Source organism: Pararge aegeria, chromosome 8, assembly GCF_905163445.1.
Source record: "Pararge aegeria chromosome 8, ilParAegt1.1, whole genome shotgun sequence".
Lineage (NCBI taxonomy): Eukaryota > Metazoa > Arthropoda > Insecta > Lepidoptera > Nymphalidae > Pararge > Pararge aegeria.
This window is the reverse complement of record NC_053187.1, coordinates 3487443-3509421: the sequence shown is the minus strand read 5'-3', so window position 1 is coordinate 3509421 and position 21979 is coordinate 3487443. Positions and strand designations below refer to the sequence as shown.

The following is a 21979-nucleotide window of genomic DNA, read 5'->3' as shown; positions in this document are numbered from 1 at the left end:
CTGCAATTTATCTTAGTTTCCAATTATCTAATCCTTGGCAATTGATCTTGGTTTTGCGGCATAATAAAACTTAAGACGCGAATCTGATGATAAAGTCTTGTCTCGTATAGTTTTTAAAAAACGTAATAATGCTTACTTACCGACCAGTGGTATGGAAAAGTAAATTTTTAAGTTATTTTAACTTTAGAACTAATGAAGTAAACGAAATAGAAATCTCACATGGCGACAACAAATCAACGCCCCATATTCTGGCAATTTATGAAGGTGCGCGATAAACGACAAGATAATGAGGAGGGCATTAACTGGGTGAAGGGGATCAGCTCCACGTGAGTCTGTCAAGTGTCTAACAGCTATACCACGGGGCACCGCACCGAGGGGCCAGCGGATATAGGTGAACGTATGCACTGGGGTTCAAACCCTCGACGCACCTTACTCGCAAAACAATCGGAAACACCAACCTGTCGCGACATGGGGACATCTACCCTCGCCGAATGGCAAAATAACTCCATTATCGAATGCAAACCGATTGAACAGGAAACGGCATGGAAATGAGCCGAGAAACCGAATTCGCAAGAAGTGCGTGAACTGCTCGCTCGGTAAATGCGTAAAAATGAACACGAAACGCAGCGAACGGCACCGGAGTGTTGGCGATCGATAGCATAGTAACGCGAAAGCTCGTAAACAGATCGAAGCGCTGAGCGAATCGAATCCCGCCAAATGCAGCGACAGCTGTGCGTAGCGCGTACGCTTCGTAGCGAGCGCGTAGCCGCCCGGCCGCTGTAGAGGCGCCACCGGCCCGGCCCTATTATTATTATTTGTAAACAAGCGGGGCCGCGTCACGTGACCGGCCGCCATTGGCCGCAGCGGCAGCTGCGTCGCCGGCCGCGCGCCAGTCCGCCGCCGACCCCCGCCGCGAGTGCACGCGCGCCACCTCGCGTCCCCACCACGCGCACTACTAACGCGATCGCGAACGCATCCCTTTTTGTTTATTTTTCGCGCGCGTCCTTCGGGCCGCTCTGTATTTCTGAGCCGCGAGACGAAGAAAAAAAGGAGGCGGATGGATCAAGCGACCGGAGAAGGTACCGCGAGTAAAGTTTGTGCGAGTGGAAGTGTAGTTTATAAAGTTGTGGAAGCTTCTGGTTTGTTTTTTGTGAATTAGGTACGACGATGGCAGTCGAGCGTGAAGCGAGCTTCGCCGGCTCGCGTGCTTCCGCCGGTGCTTTCGTTGTGCAGCTTTCGCGAATCGATCCCCGTTTTCCTGCTACGGCAGGCAGACAGACTGTAAAAGTTTTATTTTGAAATTACACACAATATTATGTTCAGTGTCATTCTGATGGATCAGTTTTACTGTCTTTAAAACTTGTGGAGTCTTTTCAATGTAGTTTTGAAAGGGAAACGTAAGTTTTAAGTGAACGGAATAAAGTTTGTCAAAAGTTTTGATGACACAGTGTCTGCCGGTGCAGGAACACGGGCTGGGTGGCGAATTGATGCGATGACGCATCCGCATGTCGTTGTTACTGCGCATGATTCCCGTAATTTAGTTTGTAATTATTAAAACATTCTAATAAAGTGAGCTTCGAAGCTAGTCGAAGTTATTCACTGTACTTGTGACATAATATAATGGCATCATTCTTGCAATCGACCATCTTTTTAACAGACATAACAATACCTTTATTACTTTAAAGATTCATCATCACGATTTTTATTTCTTAGATTTTACCTTTTCTCTATTTATCCTCCAATGACACAATCCACGCCTTCTGACAGACGGATAAAAATCAAATAAAATCCGAAGGTGGACATAAAACATTTGAAGTTATTAGATTTTGTCTGGCCCACTTTTTTTAAAGTCCCACTATACCGACCTGTGTAAGTTACTAAATTCGAAGTGGTTATACTTAAAATAATGTTTGGGCTCCATCTACCAATGCAAAATGTTGAGTGCGATCCAGGCATTATGTGATGCTTATAGTAAAGTTATTTTTGGCCGCCTATTAACTTCAAAAGGTAAACTTTTTGAATTATGAACCAAGTTTCACGTTCTACTCCTGTGGGATATCTTTTGCATGTTAGCGATATTAGTCTTGCCCATCTTCATGTTTTCTTATGGGTGTGTATAATTTTTTGTTTATTGCTTACATTTGTTTCTATCCACGAGGGTAAGTAAAGTTTTTGTAATACAATTTGTTTACTTTCTATCTATTTTGTAATTGTTATTGTAAATGATTTTCTAATATTTTTTACATTTTGTGATTTTATGCTTCTTTCTGCATATAGTACATCGTGGCCCAAAATATACCTACGCTTTTATTATTTTTATTTAGATATTTTTATTTAGATTTAGATGGAGATGATACTTCTTCATTTAGGTGTCTGACGGTTATATTTGATAATACGTAGTTGTTAATACTTTAGATTAGCTCCTTTCTTTGTTATTACACTCCATAAATTTATGTCATATTTTGTCATATTTGGAGAATTCCATCCAAATATTTATTATAGATACATAATTTAGTGAACAGTTTGAACACTTACCTATCAGGGTTTACTACCATCGTATAAATCAGTATTACTTTCAAATTATAGTTTATTTGTAAGACCTTAAAATCCTAAAATTAAGGACTACAGTAATGGAACAAAACGTTATAAATATTAAAATAATATTGGTTTGAGCAATGATATCAAGGGGGATTCTATGATATTTAGAGATCTGAAAACATAAAAAAATAATTATTATTAAGTGTCTAATATGTATCTGAAAAGTAAATGGTGAGATTCCACTTCGACAAAAAACAAAATGTTAAACACATAATCTCATAGGTAAATAAAAAGTCTTCGTTATTTTATGTTTCCGAGCAAAACATGTGTCTGTATTTTATTATTAAAACTGTTCACGAATATATGACGGTTCTAATAAATAATCAAATTAATGAAACAATATCGTAATACGTAGGTAGCGTTTTCGTCCCGTCGCGTCCTCCAGATTATAACATCGTAACTTCAATAAAGAACTATAATAAAATATAGTAATATATAGTAATATAAAGTATCAAAGTCAAAGTCAAATATTTTGTTTATTTAAATAGGCACATATAAGGCACTTTTGATGCGTACATTACATGTAAAATATAACATAGAAGTGAGTTGATGGCGATAACTAAATTCTTTCAACTTAAAACTAAAGCTACAAGGGTACCAAACGCGCCCTGGTCAAGAAGCCCACACCAAACTTAGCCGGTTGTCTTTTTGTTATCACCATCACACATTGTCACTTAAAAGTATTTAAGAAGCAACCTGGTTAGAGCAATAATTTACACCCAAGCATTTATTATCGTGACTACGTCAACGATAATAAATGTAGTCTAGTTCTAGGACTTTTCCATAAGCTTACGTTTAACACAAACTTTGAACTTTTTCAGAGACATCTCCTAGATATCAACTGGTAGTTTATTGTTAAAATGTATCTTAATCTGAGTGACCATAAGTAGGTATGACATCAAAGATGTGTGTAACACAATACGTTCACAAATGGCCTGTATACTCAGTTCTGGATTGAATCGTTTATATCACGAAGAACGGACGGTCCCACGGAATAATCTAATAAATATTACGCCTTCCTCCCGTGAATGCGATAATGGCAGTCAAGTTCAGCGCGGCCAATGAAAACAAATAAACAAATTGGCCAATTTTGCCCCGCCCCGCGCCGTCCGCCGCCCAGCCCGCGCCTCGTCAGCAGAGGATTGTGCAACAAGCTTCCTCTTTATATTTCCTTGTTCTACTTTCTGATGGCATGCTTGGTTGTGATTTGTGTGCGAGTGTGTGATCATGAAACGCGAGGACCACGCAGTTTTCACTGTAAAAATTATGGAACCTAGAATTATTAAAAGGTCTTCAATTTTTCTGCATATGTTCCATGTTTACGTAGACATACGTTTAAATGTCCGACGGAGTTGAAATAGGACTGTTTAAAGAAACATAATACATATTTGAAGTCACAAGTTCACAATAATTGAGTTCTTTTTATTCGTGTGATTTTGGAAACAAAAGAATTGTTTACAGAGACATTTATTTATATATATTATGACTGCATTGTAGAGACGTTCATTAAATGTTTGCGACCGATGATTTTCATTTCGAATTGAAACATATTTTCATTCATCAAATAGGACTATTTACGGAGACAGTCATACATATTTTCGACCGATCAATTCGGTTCTTTTATTAATGTGTTTTTAAAAAGAAAAGTACTGTCACAAATTTTCTTTGTTCAAATAAGACTGATTACAGAATAGTTCATTCATATTTGTGACCGACGATTCTTAATTCAGTTCTTATTTACGTGATTTTAAATACAAAGTACTATACCCAATTTTCTCTGTTCAAATAGGGCTGTTTACATAAAAGTAAATACAAATTTAATCAGTCTAGGATTCTCAATGCAGTGGCTCTTTTAAATATGTTCTTTAGTACATCATTTCATATATTTTTCAATATTTGCGTCATTTTTGGCCGATTCACTGATGATGTTTTTTATTCGGTTGATTCAGATGCTTTTGAATAAAAACCTTTAAAATGGCATTAATTCTGATGCTGTAGATTTTTAAGCAATAATTGTAGTTGGTATACCCTAACCTTTTAAACAACACAACGACATCAAACGTTACGGGGCCACTGGATGCAAGCGGCACATGAGCATGCAATATGGCCAAAAAAGGCCTAAAATGTTCTGTTGTGATCGTGCATAGATTGACATGATGATGATTATGGCGATATGTAAAAATTCGATGTAATATGGGCAATCCAATATAATTGAATAAGGGAACTTTTATAAGGGTTTATGACACACCGACTTGCCCGAGCCGAGTTTTTTTTTCCATTCGCTGTCCTAAATAGAGAATAATTTTTATTATAGTGCTTTTACCTACAATAGAAGGAAATATAAAATCTAAACAACAACAATGAATTATGAAAATCATACAAAATGGAATGAAAGTCGTAAAGCGCACAGGCCGCGATTGCCCGAGAATCGCAGTTTCAAATCCTGTCTGTTCCGAAATTAGTATATGCATTTTAAATATTTCTAAACTATCATTATAACCATCGTTATATCTAGTCGTATATATAGAACGATTTTTTTTTATTGTTTAATAACATATAATCATCAATAAATTTTTTTGGGTTTCACTTTTTTGGGGTAAAAACACCGGAAAAATATAAAAATGACACCCCGTTTCAAATTCAAATTCAAAATTCATTTATTTCAAGTAGGCCTAATATAAGCACTTTTGAAACGTCAAGTCTGTCTGTTTGTAGTGATTCTACCACCGGTTCGGAAGGCAGATTCTACCGAGAAGAAGCCGGCAAGAAACTCAGCAGTTGCTCTTTTCCAACATCAACAATTTACATTTTGCATTTTAACATTCATTTTTCTATCTTGTGAGAGCTGAAAGCGGAGCCGGATGCTTCCAAGCAACCTTGTCATTAAAAAATTCATCAATTGTATAGTAACCTCGCTGTAATAAATGTGTTTGTTTGTGTTGTGTTTACTTCTCTAGCTTTCTTTCTTGGAATAAAAATATAACATTACAACCAACACGTAGCTAAACGTTTAAGGAGGAATGACTTCGGTCTCCAAATCCCGATTATTATTCGTAGAAGTAATATATTAAGTTGATTCATATTTTCTTAAGGATAATCCCCATCTTATTGCTCCTTAGCAAACTAAGGGCTTTCGCTTTTCTATAGAGCTCGGTTTAGATATAACGAATAAACACGAACGCATATTAAAAACTTATTTTAAAGTGCAACGTGTTCAACGTTATGATATCAAACACGGAAAATACGTTTGTAGCATATAATATTTTAGTTGTAATTTTGTCGAAGTTTTCAATTCACTGTAAATTTTACTCTTATTGTAATACTTATATCAAAGCAAGTAAATATGAAAAAAGCAATTCAAGTATTAAAAATGTATTTTAGCCATTTATTTCATAATATGAGATTGTTTTTTTACATCAAGGGAAGTCAATTGAAAGTCCTAAAGATGAGGTACAGATGATCGCAAGGTTTGTCCTTATATTATAATCAATAAAATTGAGCATTTACAACTTTATAAGGACTTAATGGCTTTTTAATTAACGAAAACTAAAGAATAATCTTTAACACTGATCGATTGTGTGTGATATTGGCTTTATTGCAACCCTTGCGAGTAAATTAAATAAATCAGTAGTAAGTAGTAACTACTAGATTGTAAACATTCCAAATATTTTTAAGAAGTAAAAGACATATTGAATGTATAATTCAATTTCTAACAACAGGTGTTCGACATGAAACTATTTACAAAAACAACTTAAGAAAAAATTATATTGCAAAAGAATTGATAACAATTATAGTCATTCATTTCTGAATTCGCCAAAATCATATTCAGTCGCCATGTCTGAACCTCCGTTTACGTTATACTCGGTTGCTCGTTCAAACATCGGTACGGACAAAGTTTTGTAGTGAAGGATATTTTATTTAGAAGTCTCGCCGGTGAACGTTCGGTCGCCACTCTCATTGTACCGCAAATCGTGATTTCTATTTCTGTTCATTCAATAACTTCTTTTGTTTCGATGCGATCGCTAAATTCAGCAGTTTTTCACATTAAAGTGTCATGACGTATCTTGATGCATCGGATTGAGGATTGGAGCTTTTTATTGTATAAGTTGTAAGCTAATGTAACGTTAATTTTATTTATTTAAAAACAAAATCCCATCCTTCGGGAACAGAAGTGTTTTCTCTAAGTTATCCTTTTTCTGCATAACAAACAAATTTACATTAGCACTTATTATACATAAGTTAAGACTTTATATTTCACACAATAACTACTGGGTTTGTGTCTTTGTCCGTCCTTCCGTCACGCCCTGACTAAGCATTCAATCAATCATATTTTCAGCGAGTCATTTATTCTAACAATAATGCGATATATTAAAAACTTTTATAAGATAAGTTAGGATTTAGGATAATTAATATAACAGTGATTTGTTAATAACTTTTGTATGGAGGTGCGGTCAGCCAAAGCCATCTACACTAACATAAATTTTAAAAACAGAATAGTTTTAATCGGAGCATAAAGGTCGGGGGAACTCTTTCAGGAAATAAATTAGTTATACAAATCCTTTAATTTCTATTGCAATTTATTATAAGCAATTTTGTTGTATATATTAAATGCTGCTATTAGTTATAATTTGCATACAGATATAAGAAAACGATGTTTCATCAATTTACGGCTGGAATCTGTAGATTGTACGGTGTAACATGTATAAATGGTTATTAAATAGCAAAATAAAAGATCTTAAATTAATGTTTTGAAGCCTGTAACAACAAAGTATTTGTTTTTCTACTTACAACTCTATGACATTAAGATACGGTTGCTTTTTCATCCTGAGGTGGTCGCATAACGATTTTTCGTTAGGTGACGATTTCCACCAGATAATACCTATCAAGCCGCTTTGTTCCAAAAACTTTAAGTCGGTTTCGTTTTAATCTTTACCTTAACTAACCAAACCCAATCTTATATTTCAAGAGGAAACAATACTAAATCATACACACTCAATACATGTGTGACTTCCTCCATAACAATTTAGTCTCATAGGTACAGTACAAAAAACACACAATTTCCTATGTCGCATCCGACGTTGGAGAAAGACGTATAACACAAAAAATCCTCACAAAACTATATCGACAGATTTACTTATGCTGTTCAGGCTTTACATTAACATTTTTATAGCTCCAGCCGTAAGGTTGTAATTCGTGTGTTCCGTATTGCATCAATGAAGATTATATTGTGGTGAGGTATTAAGGCAGAAAAAGCTGTAGTGTGGGAAAGATTGTTGAAAAAAACGCCACATCTGCGCCTCTATAGAATTGAAGCCGATTCGAGAGCTTGAATGGGATGGGTCGGTAACTCTATATCGGGATACGTCTTATCATTGTAATGTCGCTTTATCATTCTTTTGTTTCAAGCCGATTTGCCGAAGCCGAAAAAAGGACTACAAAAAAGAGGTTCTCAATTCGATGCCTATTTTCTTAAGGTATTATCTGGGTTTTTAGAGATTGTATAGACATCAACTCCATAACTTCTTTAAATATGTCTACACTGATTTAAATTCATCGGCAACTAAAAAACACTTTAATTTTTGAAGCATAAATGCACGATAGCGTGATTTTTGTGACAGAGCTTGTACACTTTTTTGGGAAGTACTACCGTCACGCTTATTTGTGCCGCCAAGCAGTATTTATGTGTTCTAGTGAGAATGGTGTGGTTGACGTTGTGATTACAGGCACGTGAGGTTTAACGCCTATGCCTACCAATGTTGTAGGATGTGTTCCTTGCAAGCCCTTGCTCCGTTTATAGGCGTTGAGAGAAAATAGAAAATTATTACAATAACAAGAATTGAAAAAAACAATTTGATCGAGTCTCGAGTCCCTTGCCTTTTTATCATCGACCTGCTTGGTTGCTTAAATATCTGCACGGTTACGTAGTTTACATTTCATAGACGAAACGCTTTCTTTCTCGTTTTTGGACAGCAGAGATGTAAAATACCCTTTCAGGTTTCGTTTTCTTTACCATCACACTTTAGCATTCAAATCAAGAGGGTATATTCGAGGCAAAAGCTTCACTGAGCCTGAATCATATGTCACCATCAGATATTATTGCATTGCCTTACTGTTTCTTTAAGAAAATCTATAAAATTGGGGTGCCTAATCATTTTACAACCGTTTGGGCATCACGTTATTTCAGCTGGAAAGGAATCAGTCATACAAAGATATTTATGTTATATCCACTTGGCTGTATGTAATATACCGGTAAAAGCAGGACAAGGTTAAAAGTCAACAGGGAGCTTCGCGGAATAAGTTTCTATTAATCCTCTTTCTTTAGCTTCTTTGGTTTTGTGAGTTTTATACAATTTAAATTTGTAGTCCGACGTCATTACTGTAGGTATAGGTATGATATAAATCTGGAAGTTCTGTGACCGTCTGGGACATCTGTTTGCAGTTTATATCTGTTCACGTTTACTCGCATTTTTTATTAGCATCAATATTTTTCTTGCTTTAGCTTTACTTTTGGAACTTTGTCATATTTGATATCGAATTAGTTATGTTACATTTTTCAGTTTTGTGTCCACGTTTGTTTCGGTATTTAATAAAAAAAGGTATCTAAAAGGTATATAAGGTCTTAATTTAGGTTGTTTGGATATTTTTGTGTTAAATTTCATGCAAATTGGTTCAGTGGTAGAGCTGAATATTGAGGTTGAAGTAACAAAGAAAAAAAAAATTAACATCGTAACATTGTTATATGTGATGGAATTATAACTTAATAGAGTCTCTTTAACAATTAAGAATTCAAGAAAGTAGATTCCATACCTACAGTTAAATGTTAAGATTTGATTAAGGACCTATCTTAAAAATCTACTTTAAAAATTATTGTGCTCTGATCCAGCTTTAATACTTTTTGACTAAGCTACATTGATGTTAGCAATTAAAAAAAAAATGCTGTTGGTTTGTTTTCTTTAAAGTTCTTGTAATTTAGTTGTTTATATTTAAAAAGAGCTTATAAAAGTAGATATTTACTACATTCTTCTTTTCACAAATTATATAGATTTTTTAATGTTCCTTATTCTGACTAAAACATAATGGAATAGTGATAGGAAAAAGTGTTAAAACTCAAATGGATTTACAAAAACCTTGGCATAATGTCGGTAAATTTATGCAGTGTCTTGTCACCCATCGCCTCACAGCACATTTTAGATGATATGACCATTCCAATGATATGCCACGTTTATTAATATTATACTTAAAGTTTAGAAAAACATACTTGGTTGGAATGATCGATAGGGACCTATTAATACCTACCAGCTATAATATACTTATCACTACTTATCAGTAAAATGATCAATGTAACGGAGATATCGGTTTCCGGTGCAGGTATTGTGCGGCGTGCGCAGGCGCCGGATGTGTTACTTTATAACTTTATAACAGCCGGTAGTGCTGTAGGAACTTGATCAAATAGACTCATAACATGACAATTAATTTGGATATAAATAAATTCATACAGTATAATACGCGATGACTTTTTTTTATCGTTGAACATTGACAGTCCTTTTAATCTATTCAATCTACAGTAAATTCTTCTAATCATGTTTAAATACATATTTGATTTTTTTTCTGCCACATGAAACGATCGCAATTGATTGAATTGACACCGCCGTCGCACCGCGTCGCTATCGTTCGAAATAGTATACTTCTTAAACACCAAATTTTACTAATAAACATTTTTTTTATTTAATTTTTGTTTTGTGGAGGTTTTTTCTGTGGCATGGTGTTGGTAACAAGTGCAAGTTTGATATCACTAGAGATTATCATCGTTATCAACCCATTACATAAGCCCACTACACGGTTCTCCTCCCAGAATGAGAAGGTTAACACGGCACACTGGTAGAGTAGGTACACACAGCTTTGAGAAAATTATTAAGAAACTACATTCAGTCTTCTGATACAGGTGTAGGTAGTACCTACTACTACATCTAAAAAATAAATTATTTTTGATTTTGATTCAGTTACGCAGTTTTCCCCAGGACATTTTTCCTTCACCGTCAATAAGTAATGTATAAATTGATCTAATTTCGAACATACATAGCACAGAGAGTTATGGTTTTGTATCGAAAGGTCTCCCCAAAGTCGTACCCATAAACTATCATCTCTTCACTCAAGATAGAATTAGTGAATATCGATTAATGATTCTAGAGAGAGACCTATTAGGTACTAGACAACTTGATTATTGGTTATTATTGTAACTAACTTACGTCTGCTGACCTGTCATCCGCACCATGCTACAACGTAAAAACTATAGTTAGATTTGCGCCGTAAGTAAGCGTACCGACGTTGCTATTATTTTACGAGTAAAACCTTTTATAAATTTTCATAATTTTTTTCCAATACAAAAAAATAATCATTTTTTTTGTATTTCTTTTATATTCCATCTACAGTACCTAGGGGCCATATAAACACTATACATGCTTAGTTCACGTACTAACTATTAAATTATCTTTTTGCTAATGATTGATCGGAACCGTCGCCACACTTGGTCATTCACACTCGCTGTAGGGCATTTCTTTTGCACCTTATCATGCTCAGCCCATCAATGTCCCACTTCTGGCTTTGATTTGATAACTTAAACTTATTTTTAACTTTACGTGTCTTAACATATTAAATAACAAGACAATAATTTTAATCTGACTAGTATTTAGCAGTAGATTTTATTTTTCCCCAAGCAGTTATTAAATACAGGATTTAACTGTGACTACTTAACTAAGCCTATTTAGGTATAAGTATTGTAAAATCTTTTTAACCTCTCAGTGGTGTACAATAAGGTGACAATACATATCTTCGCAAGAACAATAAGATGAGATAAACTCCGTTTACTGTCCCGCTAAAACAGCTTCACGGGGATACAAAACTGGTTTGAACGTTTTTTGCGGGAAATCTCTGGGATACAATCCTGAATGCACGGCGCGGGATCATAGAGATATTATATTGTGTTAAATTACGTAACGTTTCGGTTAATATGTCACGAGTTAACACGATAGATAGTTATATGTTAAACTATAACTTCATATGCACGTAGATGGTTTGGCACGGAGGTTTCCATGTTATTTTGTCATTTGAATTTTGATTTTTATCCAAACGGCAATCCCCTCAGCTCAATGCTTATCTTTACCATTGATCATGAATAACCTAAGGTTTCTGGCCATGTACAAACAAAATGACAATAACAATTGAAAACTGAAGATCTCCGTAAAAGCTTAATCCGTATCTATTTGAGCTGCATGATACGTTTATATTTTACCTATGCAATTTTTTTTGGAAAAAGCAATCTTTCTTGATCGGTGCCACGGTTTTCGAAGAGAAGTTGCCTTAATGATCGCCGGCCTTCGAAAGAAAATGGCACTTTAAGAAGAAGAAGAAAGAGTACTGGTATTATTTTACATAGTTATTAAATTGCGGATAAACATCCATCAACTTTCTGTTTATAAAAAGTCGGAGAACAATCACTTGGTATCCCCATTCCCTACCTATTTAAGGATGCAAGCTAAATAGTCTTTCAGCATAACGCTCGTGAAACAATGGGGCACTGCATTAACGCCTACATTCCGAACGGCGTCGCAAAAGCGAAAACATGAAAAATAACGAGTGAACTTCAAGTTCAGTTTTCAAGATTCAAGGATTTCCGAACGTCATCTAAACATGCAGCGCGCCAGAATGCGCCAGGACAAAAAAGCGACAACATCCGATGCTAAAAATACACCGTATAATTACAGCGCAAAGTTGAAAGCGCAACGCTTTCGCTGCAGCGGTTGTACGGTTGCCCTTGACAACCGAGACCCAGATACAATCGCGTTCCACGCACACACTGCATCCTTTCACCCACACATACAAACAACAGACGAATCGTAGCGCACACAAGCGCACATCGCCGAATAATAACGCACTCACACTTCAGCCTCAAGTTGCGTTCCGTTCCGACTGAGCTTTTTAATCTTTTTTTTTTTCGAGGAACGCTCTTTGCACGCATCTACAAAGAGTTTCGCCTTGTGATTACTAGTCGGGACATTTTGATCGTACTTGTGAAGCTTGATGACGCAATGCCGGAATAATTCCTTTTGGCTTTTATGGAATAGGTATTTTTTATGGGCAAAGAATATATTATGTAGGTACTTATTTCTTTTAATGTGTTATTCATTCGGAATATCAGAATGTGTTGAGTGACATTGTGATATTTGCATCTTCTTGGACCAAGTCGTTCGGAATGCTTGTAAATTTTGATAACGATAAGATAACGAATGTACTTAACACTATGATCTCGCACTATTAGCAGAATACGTATTAACACAAGCCTTAAATGGCGCTCATTTGATTAATAATTTTTCATTTAATTACTATAGGTGTGATATGAAGCGGTGGTATAGCCCAATGGGTAGGATTTCGGCTTCACTTTTAGTTCCAGCCTCTTAACTTTCCTAAGTTATGTGCGTTTTAAACAATTAAAATATTATTTGCTTCAACGGTGAAGGAAAACATCGTGAGATGACTTGCATGCCTGAGAGTTCTCAATAATGTTCTCAAAAGGCGGGTGGAGTCCACCAATCCGCACTGGGCCAGCATGGTGGACTACAGCCTTAACTCCTTTCTGTACTCCGGTAATGGGTTGATATCATCATATCAACCCATATAATGGGTTGATGCCTATAGGTAATGTATAAAAATACCTACAAAATTATTGTATAGCGCGAAAACTTTTACAAAGATAATAATTTGTATTTTAATTGTGCTCCCATAATTTCAATTGTAAAAAAAATATCAATTCATTTATTTTTCGCGCTGATATCGTTACGGTTACTTTGTACGAAAAAGTAAGTCATAGCATAACAAAAATACGTAATAAAATATTTTTCATAAAAAAACCTAGCTCTATGCAACCAATTCCCAAACTATCTGCGTCGTCACGTGGTGAGTTGTAAACAAACTATTATTAGAAGGGTACGCTAGTGCCACACACTATTTCGGATAAACTATTTCGAGAGTGGACTATTTTTGTTAGATTAAATTTAAAACCGCGTTTTCGCCGATACGCCTGAGTATTTTTAACCGTACTGTTATTGACATGTTCCATAAATATATTAATAAACTTTCCATTTCTATAAGTAACCTTAATTCTTTTATTCTGAACACGAGTTAATTTCGTTGCACAAAACCTTTTTGATTATTCTTTTAAAAATTTGGCTGTGGAAGTAGAATAATGGAAATATATATATAATAAGTAGAGTATTTAATGTCTAGTGATAAACTAATAATCTAACGTGATAGATAACTGAGTCTCATAAAAAGGCTCAAAGTCAGTCAGTGAACAAGCTGAACGGTGGGGACATCCAGAAAAACCTGTCATACATTTTTTACACAACATTACAAAGATCTTCTTAAATACGGTCTCTAAGTACTCGTTGTTCTGACATCAAAACTTTAAGATAATATAGGATAATAAAGTATCTAAAGAGCGTATACGAAGATATGTGTGGTGTTGGGAACAAAAAATTATACAAAATACACCACACAAATTGTTCTAGATGTCACGGATTATAAATATAATCAAACATTAACAATAATCCATTGAATGTAGGTATTATTTATTTTACACAAATTATTATATATGTAACTACTATACACAAATGCCTAGTGAAGACGTGCCATTATTTTAAGTAGTCAAAAAATAAACTGACTTTAAAAAACACAATAATTTCTTGCGGATTTTCGTCGATTTCTATGAGATCAGACAATGAGATAACGTCGAGTTCATGCCCTTTTAAAAATAAATCTTTATCGCTCAAGAATGACATAGAAATCGAAAAAAAAATGTAAGCAGTAGAATACAGAACCTCATCCTTTTTTGTAGTCTGTTATTGAAATACTTAGATATCTCAATTACCCTACAAACTATCGCAAACTTAACGTGCGTCATCCTTCACTGTTCGCGCCATCGATTCGAGCACGCTCCAAAACACTGCACACGCATGCGCATAGTCGCACGTTATAAATATATCGAAGTGTTGCCATACTTTACTATTATTCACCCCTATATTACTCCAGTTTACTCTCTGAGGAATGATTATAGTTAGAGTGCCTAAGATTATTATCAAACGTAAATAGTTTTCTATAGGTTTATATCTTTGATATTTCATCAATCTTTTGTTACCATTTTATTAGTTTACTATCGGTCCCTCGTGAATTTTTTCGCCTTTAGGTCAAAAGATATATCGACATCCCATCTGGAATGACCTTCCAGCTTCTATTTTCCCCAGTGCCTACAATATGAGTACCTACCTTCAAATCAAGAGTGAATAGACAACTTCTAGGCAAGCGCGCTCCACCTTAGGCTGCATCGTCGCTTACCATACCATTACGTGTGATTGCAGTCAAGCGCTCGTCTATAAACATAAAAAAATAAACATATACTGTTGCGGATTTACATTTAGAACTTTTAAAGGGGAACAACTTTAACATACATGATTTTATCATGAAAAAAAATACCCTGATAAATGGACTATCGAACACTAAAATCATTTTTTAAACGGGACCAGTGGTTCTGTGATCATCGCGTTTAAGTAAACACTCAAACAAACTCCTTAGCTATATATTAATAAAAGATACGATGTTTCCTTGCTCTTAATTTAGTTGCTTACGATATTATTGTCTCGCCAAGAGCCATTGGGACAGCGTAGTAAGTCAATGCTCTGTAACCTTCTCTCATTTGGCCTGTTAAGTTGGGATACCTTAGTAAAATGATTTTGTTTGTCCACAGATTGGTGCAGGCCGCACGGATAACACCGGCCAGCCTCCCCCACCGCCACAAGCTACTACTATTGAACAAAATTAACCAAAAGCCACAAAAGCCTCAAACCAAAGCCTCCAGTCATATCTTTCGTTTCAAAAATTTAATATAAGCACTATTTTTTAAAACCTTTTTAACGATTAACTTTACGCAAATAGTATACGCTAACTCCCAAACAGTACAAATTAATTTAAGTCTGAATCGATCGGTATTTACAATAAAAAAAGAAGCCTTGAAGAAAAGAAAAAAATTTAAAAAGTATCTATCAACGACCAGTATTTTAACGTTCCAAAATAACATAAATCGTTTAACGACTGCACAAAATATTTTATTGATAGTTAACGATTAAAAACAAAAAAAAAAACGAACCAATTCCTCGAGCATTTTCTAAAAAAAAGTCAGCCAAAGATTTTTATAAACTGTAGAATTTAAGACTAAGTTAATCGCCTGTTGTTAAGTACTTTTTACATTATTTATTTCATAGTGACAAATCGAAGATATTGTGATTAGTGTAGTGTCAACCGGTGTGCCGTATAATCGTAACGTAAGTGCTATTTAGTATAACGCGGACAAACGAAACCAGTTCAAAGAGTACAAATTATCAAGTTCCAGTTGAGTTCCGAGTGTTCAGTACAACGTAAATAGACTTAGTAGAGCTTATATTTGTTAAGGATAACAGTGAGTAAGAGACGCGATGAAGTTGCGTCGAGGCAACACGTCATGAGCGAAGCGCTCGGGAGCGAGGCGGGCGCGGATAATCCGCATTTGCCGCCCTTCTCCACGTTCGTGGGCGATATGGAAAACGAGCAGCGCATCCTCACGGCCGACGCGCGCCTGCTCGACCCGGCCTGGGAGTACTACGAGCGCACCGGCGACACGGTCTCCGTGATCGCCAGCCAGCCGCAGTACCGCCCGTGGGAATCCATGCCTATCACGGTCAACTCCAAGGATGCAATACTGAGGGCTGGGTTCTCATCTCCCCTCGAGTATCAGTCGATCACGCTACAGCCCATACCGAACAAGCTACCGTCCTTTCAGAGCCAGTTCCAAACATTTCCAGAAACCACAGTCATACCTGAAACGGGGCTGCCGAGTGTGACGCCAGTACCTGTCACGAGCAGCCCCACACCCAGCGCGAGCCCTAGTCACTTAACCCAGCTCACGCAACTCACGCCATCGTCTCCAGCCCACCTAACCACATTAGCCCAAGTGACACCATTGTCAACAACTTTGACGACTCTGTCACCAGTAAACGCAACAACATTCCATACTTTAACCGCAGTAAACGCACGAAGTTATCCCATAGTTCCAGCGCCCTTACAAGCGAGAGAACTAGCACCAGCCGGCCAGGCTTACATAGATGACCGGCATATACAGCTGTACCAGCCAAATATCGCGACAATAAACGCATTCCCCACACAAAATGGCATCCTACATCAAAATGGGACGTTGCTTCACCAAAACGGAAGTTTAATACAGAATATACAAAGTCCGACAGTAGTTCACGTGTTAAAAAACGAGCCTTTTGACGTGAAGGCTTTGCAAGACAAATATACGCCGAATGGATTACATCACCCCAATTTCCAAAATCACATGTTGATCGACAATGGGTATGATAAGAAAAGCAACGGGTTCGGTAGTGCATCATCGCCGACCCGGTCAGATTTCCGGAAAAAGGAGCGACGGAAAATGCGTGCAAATAGTTCGGAGTCTGATGGATCCAATATGGAAGTAGGGTCGGAGAGTAGTGGCCAGGTCGCAGCCGTGTCGTCGACTGCTGGGTTTAAGTCTCCGATGCACGGCGCGCTGCCCATGGCCACTGGACCGATGGAGCTAGACGACATTTCCAGTGAAAAACAGGTGAGTGTCACATTATTCCGTAATCAGTATCATAAAGCCATGTTTAAAATTGAATCGTGTCATGAGCACATCCCGCTGTGGGAATCAATATTGATCGTACCTAAGCTTATAAATAGTTTTGTTTCAACTGGAGAATTAAAACAATGGCATATTTGCTGCTTTGATAGCGTAGATGACACGATTTTATATCCGGTAATCTGAATTTACTCTTTCATCGAATTACAAGTTAAAAGTTGTTTTTGTCTTCGTTTATATGTTTCCAATGATTTCGTATTCTGATACATTATATTACCATGTAAATCGGAATCTATACAAAATCAATAAAACATGAATCATCTCGAAACAAACTGTATAGCGTAAATCTAATAATAGAACAGATTTAAACGCACATCATAAAATCAGTCGGGACAACCAATCTCTCTTTCCGCGAATTGCGTAAACAAGACGCTCGGGAATTGCGAATAGCGAATATTCACCGAGAGATATGGGAATTCTCTGAATTTCATCCGACAAGTCGGCGGCGAGAGAACATATTCGGGGGACTTCGAAAAAGAGAAACTTTCCCAGTAATTCCACCTTTTATTATTCGAGGAGCAGTTTTTATTCGGTCCCGAGTTTCGAAATGGCCGAACTCTCTGTCTTCATGGCTATAAATTTAATAGTTAGCCGATTCTCTTGCTCCTTCAATAAATTAACTTCCTCTCCCGTTTAAAACACAAATTAAAGCCGGGGCGATTTACGCGTGTTCTGCTTAGAAAATTTTATGAGCTCCGTTCAAATTTAAGGGCTAATGCAATTAGGCGGCAGTTCTGCAAAGCCTATTAACACTCCAGTTAAAAAAGTGCTTAGGTATTTTACTTTAAGTGAAGTTAATATTTATTGTATCTTCTTTATCCCATCTATTCTTTTTAACTCTGTTCATGAGTACGTTGTAACTACTCAGTACTTACCTACTTATCTTAAAATTTCAAAGGGTTTTTTCACAACAAATTATTGGCAAGACATCTATGGAGTTTCGTTATTACCCATACTATAATGGCAAACCAATATTCGATTTTATGCGACAAAGAAACAAATTTCCGATATGGGTTAGAATAATAGCAATTATAGATATAGCTTTGTGCTGTTAGTGTAACACAATTGAATGTGAATGCAATTAAGTACGCATAAAATAATATCTAATGTAATACTACTATCAGACAAACCGATGTCATTCCTGCTGGCATTATCGGGACAATCATCACCCCGAAGTAAAAGATTGGTCACGCCGTATTGATTCCGCTATCAAATTCATACTTTAACGGTTCAACGTCCATTTCGTTGTCTTAAATTGACTGACTGTACCCTTGTACAAGATTTGCAATCCTAAAGCCGTTTTCCAGTATCGTAACACTGTAACGTTAGAGAAAAATAAAACTTAACAGACTTATTCCAAAGGCCTACGTTTGGGATAGTTTGTAAAATAAAAACAAGTGATATAGAATTTGCAGTTTTAAAACAACTATCATTAGGCCCATTTTAATTTGACATTGTAGTGTTTCGATACTCGAAAACGAGTCCACAAATGAAAGCATGCAAATCTTTTACTACACTTTTTTCGCAGCATGGTGCGGGTTATATATGCAAGCGTCTCGTTCCCTCTCATTGAGGAAGTACTTTTATAATATTATGCATAAGTAATCTGCACTATGCTACAGTAAAAAAAGTATAATAAGGTCACTAGCATTTTCATCTTCTGCGGAACAAGCTTTTCAAAGCTATGAAAAGTATTTTATCTCGGTGCAATAGTCTTTAAAACGATTGGGTCTGGTTAAACGGCTACGGCTCGATGTTGACTGTAGTCGGCAGAAACTAAATTGGGTTGTCTGTAACACAAAACAGTGGTCACAAAAAGCTTACTAGACCTTACTAGTCGGCACACCTGCGTTGCAAAGGTGTCCGTTATTAGACTGGGCAACGCTGACATTTGTGCCGGAATGTCGCACAGTCTGGACCTGTTCTAGAACTTAGATAATGATATTTTTATTATGTGCTTGTAACTAACCTTTAGGGTTTGTGCGCGACTTCGCTCTTTTCATAGCTCTAAAGGACGTTTTGCTATGTTCTAGCTGAAGCTTTGAATTTAATATTTTTTAACACGAAAAACAGCGAAATTTGAGAGAAAAGTAATTGCGAAATAGAATACTAAATTTATATTCAAGACTAAGAAAAAGTCAATCATTATATTACATATCCCTAATCTTATGATTCATTCAGAAATATAGTGATATTTTTTTAAATTCTCATACTAAAAGTAAAGTGTACCGTTAAAAAGAGGGTATATAGTAACATTAAAAAAACTTTAGTTCCGCTTCTTTTTCTCAGACCAATATTATACTATAGGTATATAATTGGTAGTATCTTAAAATATTTATATTGCCATCAGATTCTATCAACAAATTAATGCACAAAATCACAAAAAGTTTCCACCATAAAAAAAAAAGAATTTTAGATAATGAGTCAAAAATATACAGCTTACTTATGTACGAAATAAATAAACAATACAGACAATAATTTAAAAAATGTACCACGAACCTATCCCCTCTCACATACGTGTATCTAATTATAGAAAAAACACATCCTACACATTTCTTTATATTCATTGCAAGTGCAAAATGTTACAAACAAATGAAATGATACCCATTAATTAATTCGACAACTTCTTAAGTTACATAATGTATTAGTTTATTTTACCAAAGAAAAACTTGTATTAAAGTTAAGTAACAGATTAAGTACTACCAAATTAAACTAAAGGTGTAAATTAATACATAAAATAATATCATTTTAGCAAAGTATTTTGCATAACTCTTCAAAAAATATTATGCAATAAATTGTAGTTTTTAATTGATGTCGCGGAGCTATGCCTACAAAAGGTAGGTAATAATTAACAAACTAATGACCTGTTTTATTAAACGCTTCTCTTTGTAATAATTGAAATGGATATGTAAAAACGAAAAGGTTTTGTTAATTTCTTTTAATAGACGTCCATATTATAAGTTCCATGGCTACTTCATTAGAATCGACATCATCATATTTAAGGCCCACTGGTGGGCACAGGTCTCCTTTCTTATAGTTGAGCTGCTTTTAAAGCATATACTTACCACAACGCTCCAATGTGGAATGGTGGGCTTTTTAACAATTAATCTCACAAGTTAGTGATATTTGATAAAAACCCTAACCGAAAGGTGAACGTGCTCTTTTAGGCACGGTGGCAGATACTACCAATTTTCAAGCGCTGGCACAAAAATCCAACACTTGACAAATCTCGGCCCGACCTCCACAGTTGAATATGATTAACACTGGATCAGAAAATTAATAATAAGCAGACAAAATAATGTTTTAAAACGAAAGGTCCCGTGGCAAAACTATTTACCTAATAGTTTTACAGTGTAACAGTGTCTTAGGTCTTTGGTCAACATTCGGCCGCTATGAGGTCTTGGATTCGATTCACGGGTATAAATGTTAGATAGAAGTTATCACCATCCCCTTACAATAATGTAAAAATATAAGTATGAACGCTTTATAAGTGCCTGAGATAGGCCTACATGAATAAAGAAATATAGAATTTGAATTTGACTGTTTTTGGATACAATGCACTGCGTACAATAATGGCTGAATGAGGATTCTGTATGTTCTTAATTCTATGCCTACGATAGAGCGTCAATGTTATATATCTACATAAGATAAAGTTTTAACGGAATTATGTTTTAAAAACGTAACAGTAGTACCTGGTAGAACACTTTATTATATTATGCAGATGTTATCTAACTTATTAGCCGCACGCGAATGCTAATCACAAAATTACAATTTAATTAAGAAAACCACGTTATATCTAAACTTTTATCAAATACGGTCATGCAATGTCACAAACTTTAAAAATTCGTATCAAAAATAAGATCAATTTAATCATCAAAAGTAAAGTAAAGTATCAAACGTAGTTTATTATAATTATTTTGTATATATATACATATATATTCTAAACTTAAATTGCTGCACCAACCCGTTCCTTAGTTTTTCCTAACGTCAAAGGAAGAGATCGCCTTAGTGATAAGACCGCCTTTGCACGCTCTATTTTATTTTCTATGTTTCTTCTGTGTAATAAAGATTTCAAACAAACAAAAAAAAAATCCGTGTCCTGAGACGCAATAATACAATATTATATACGAAAAGTAAGTTTAGATGCTAATAACATTTAGATAATGATTTATAGAGCGAAAATGTCCGGATAAAAATTAGAAAAAATAGACTACAGAATATATATTATAACGTCCGTTACAGAACAACGTCAAGAGAGCAACGCCAAAATGCCCAATGTGGTCTCAATTATATCTCCTTTTGACGTAAATAAGTGTCATAATTATAGGTATTCTAATGAAAGATTTATGCATAAAATTAATGTCAGTATTTAAGGGTAAAATATATCGATAAAAAAATAATCGTTTATTTCGTTTCTTACATTGTAAATGATACATGATGTGGAGACCTCCTGGTAAGCATCAAAATACCTGTGTCAGGAGGCCTTCAATAGCAAAAAAAAAACGATAAATGAAATTATATTATTAGGGATACATATATTTTATTTAGTTGAGTGCAATTTATTTTACGGATAAGTTTAGTGGAAAAGCATATTACTCATGCGAAAAGTCTGACAAATAG

General features: G+C 35.5%; 1 protein-coding gene across 1 annotated transcript in view; it reads left to right on the top strand.

Moving 5' to 3' along the window:
* The first annotated feature begins 953 nt into the window (after nt 1-953).
* LOC120625969 (DNA N6-methyl adenine demethylase-like) overlaps nt 954-21979 on the top strand; it is a 31825-nt gene continuing 10799 nt past the window's right edge. The window contains exons 1-2 of the mRNA XM_039893250.1: nt 954-1079; nt 15395-17284. Coding sequence (XP_039749184.1) covers nt 16145-17284 — 1140 coding nt within the window. The 5' untranslated portion in view covers nt 954-1079; nt 15395-16144. The remainder of the gene's footprint in view (nt 1080-15394; nt 17285-21979) is intronic.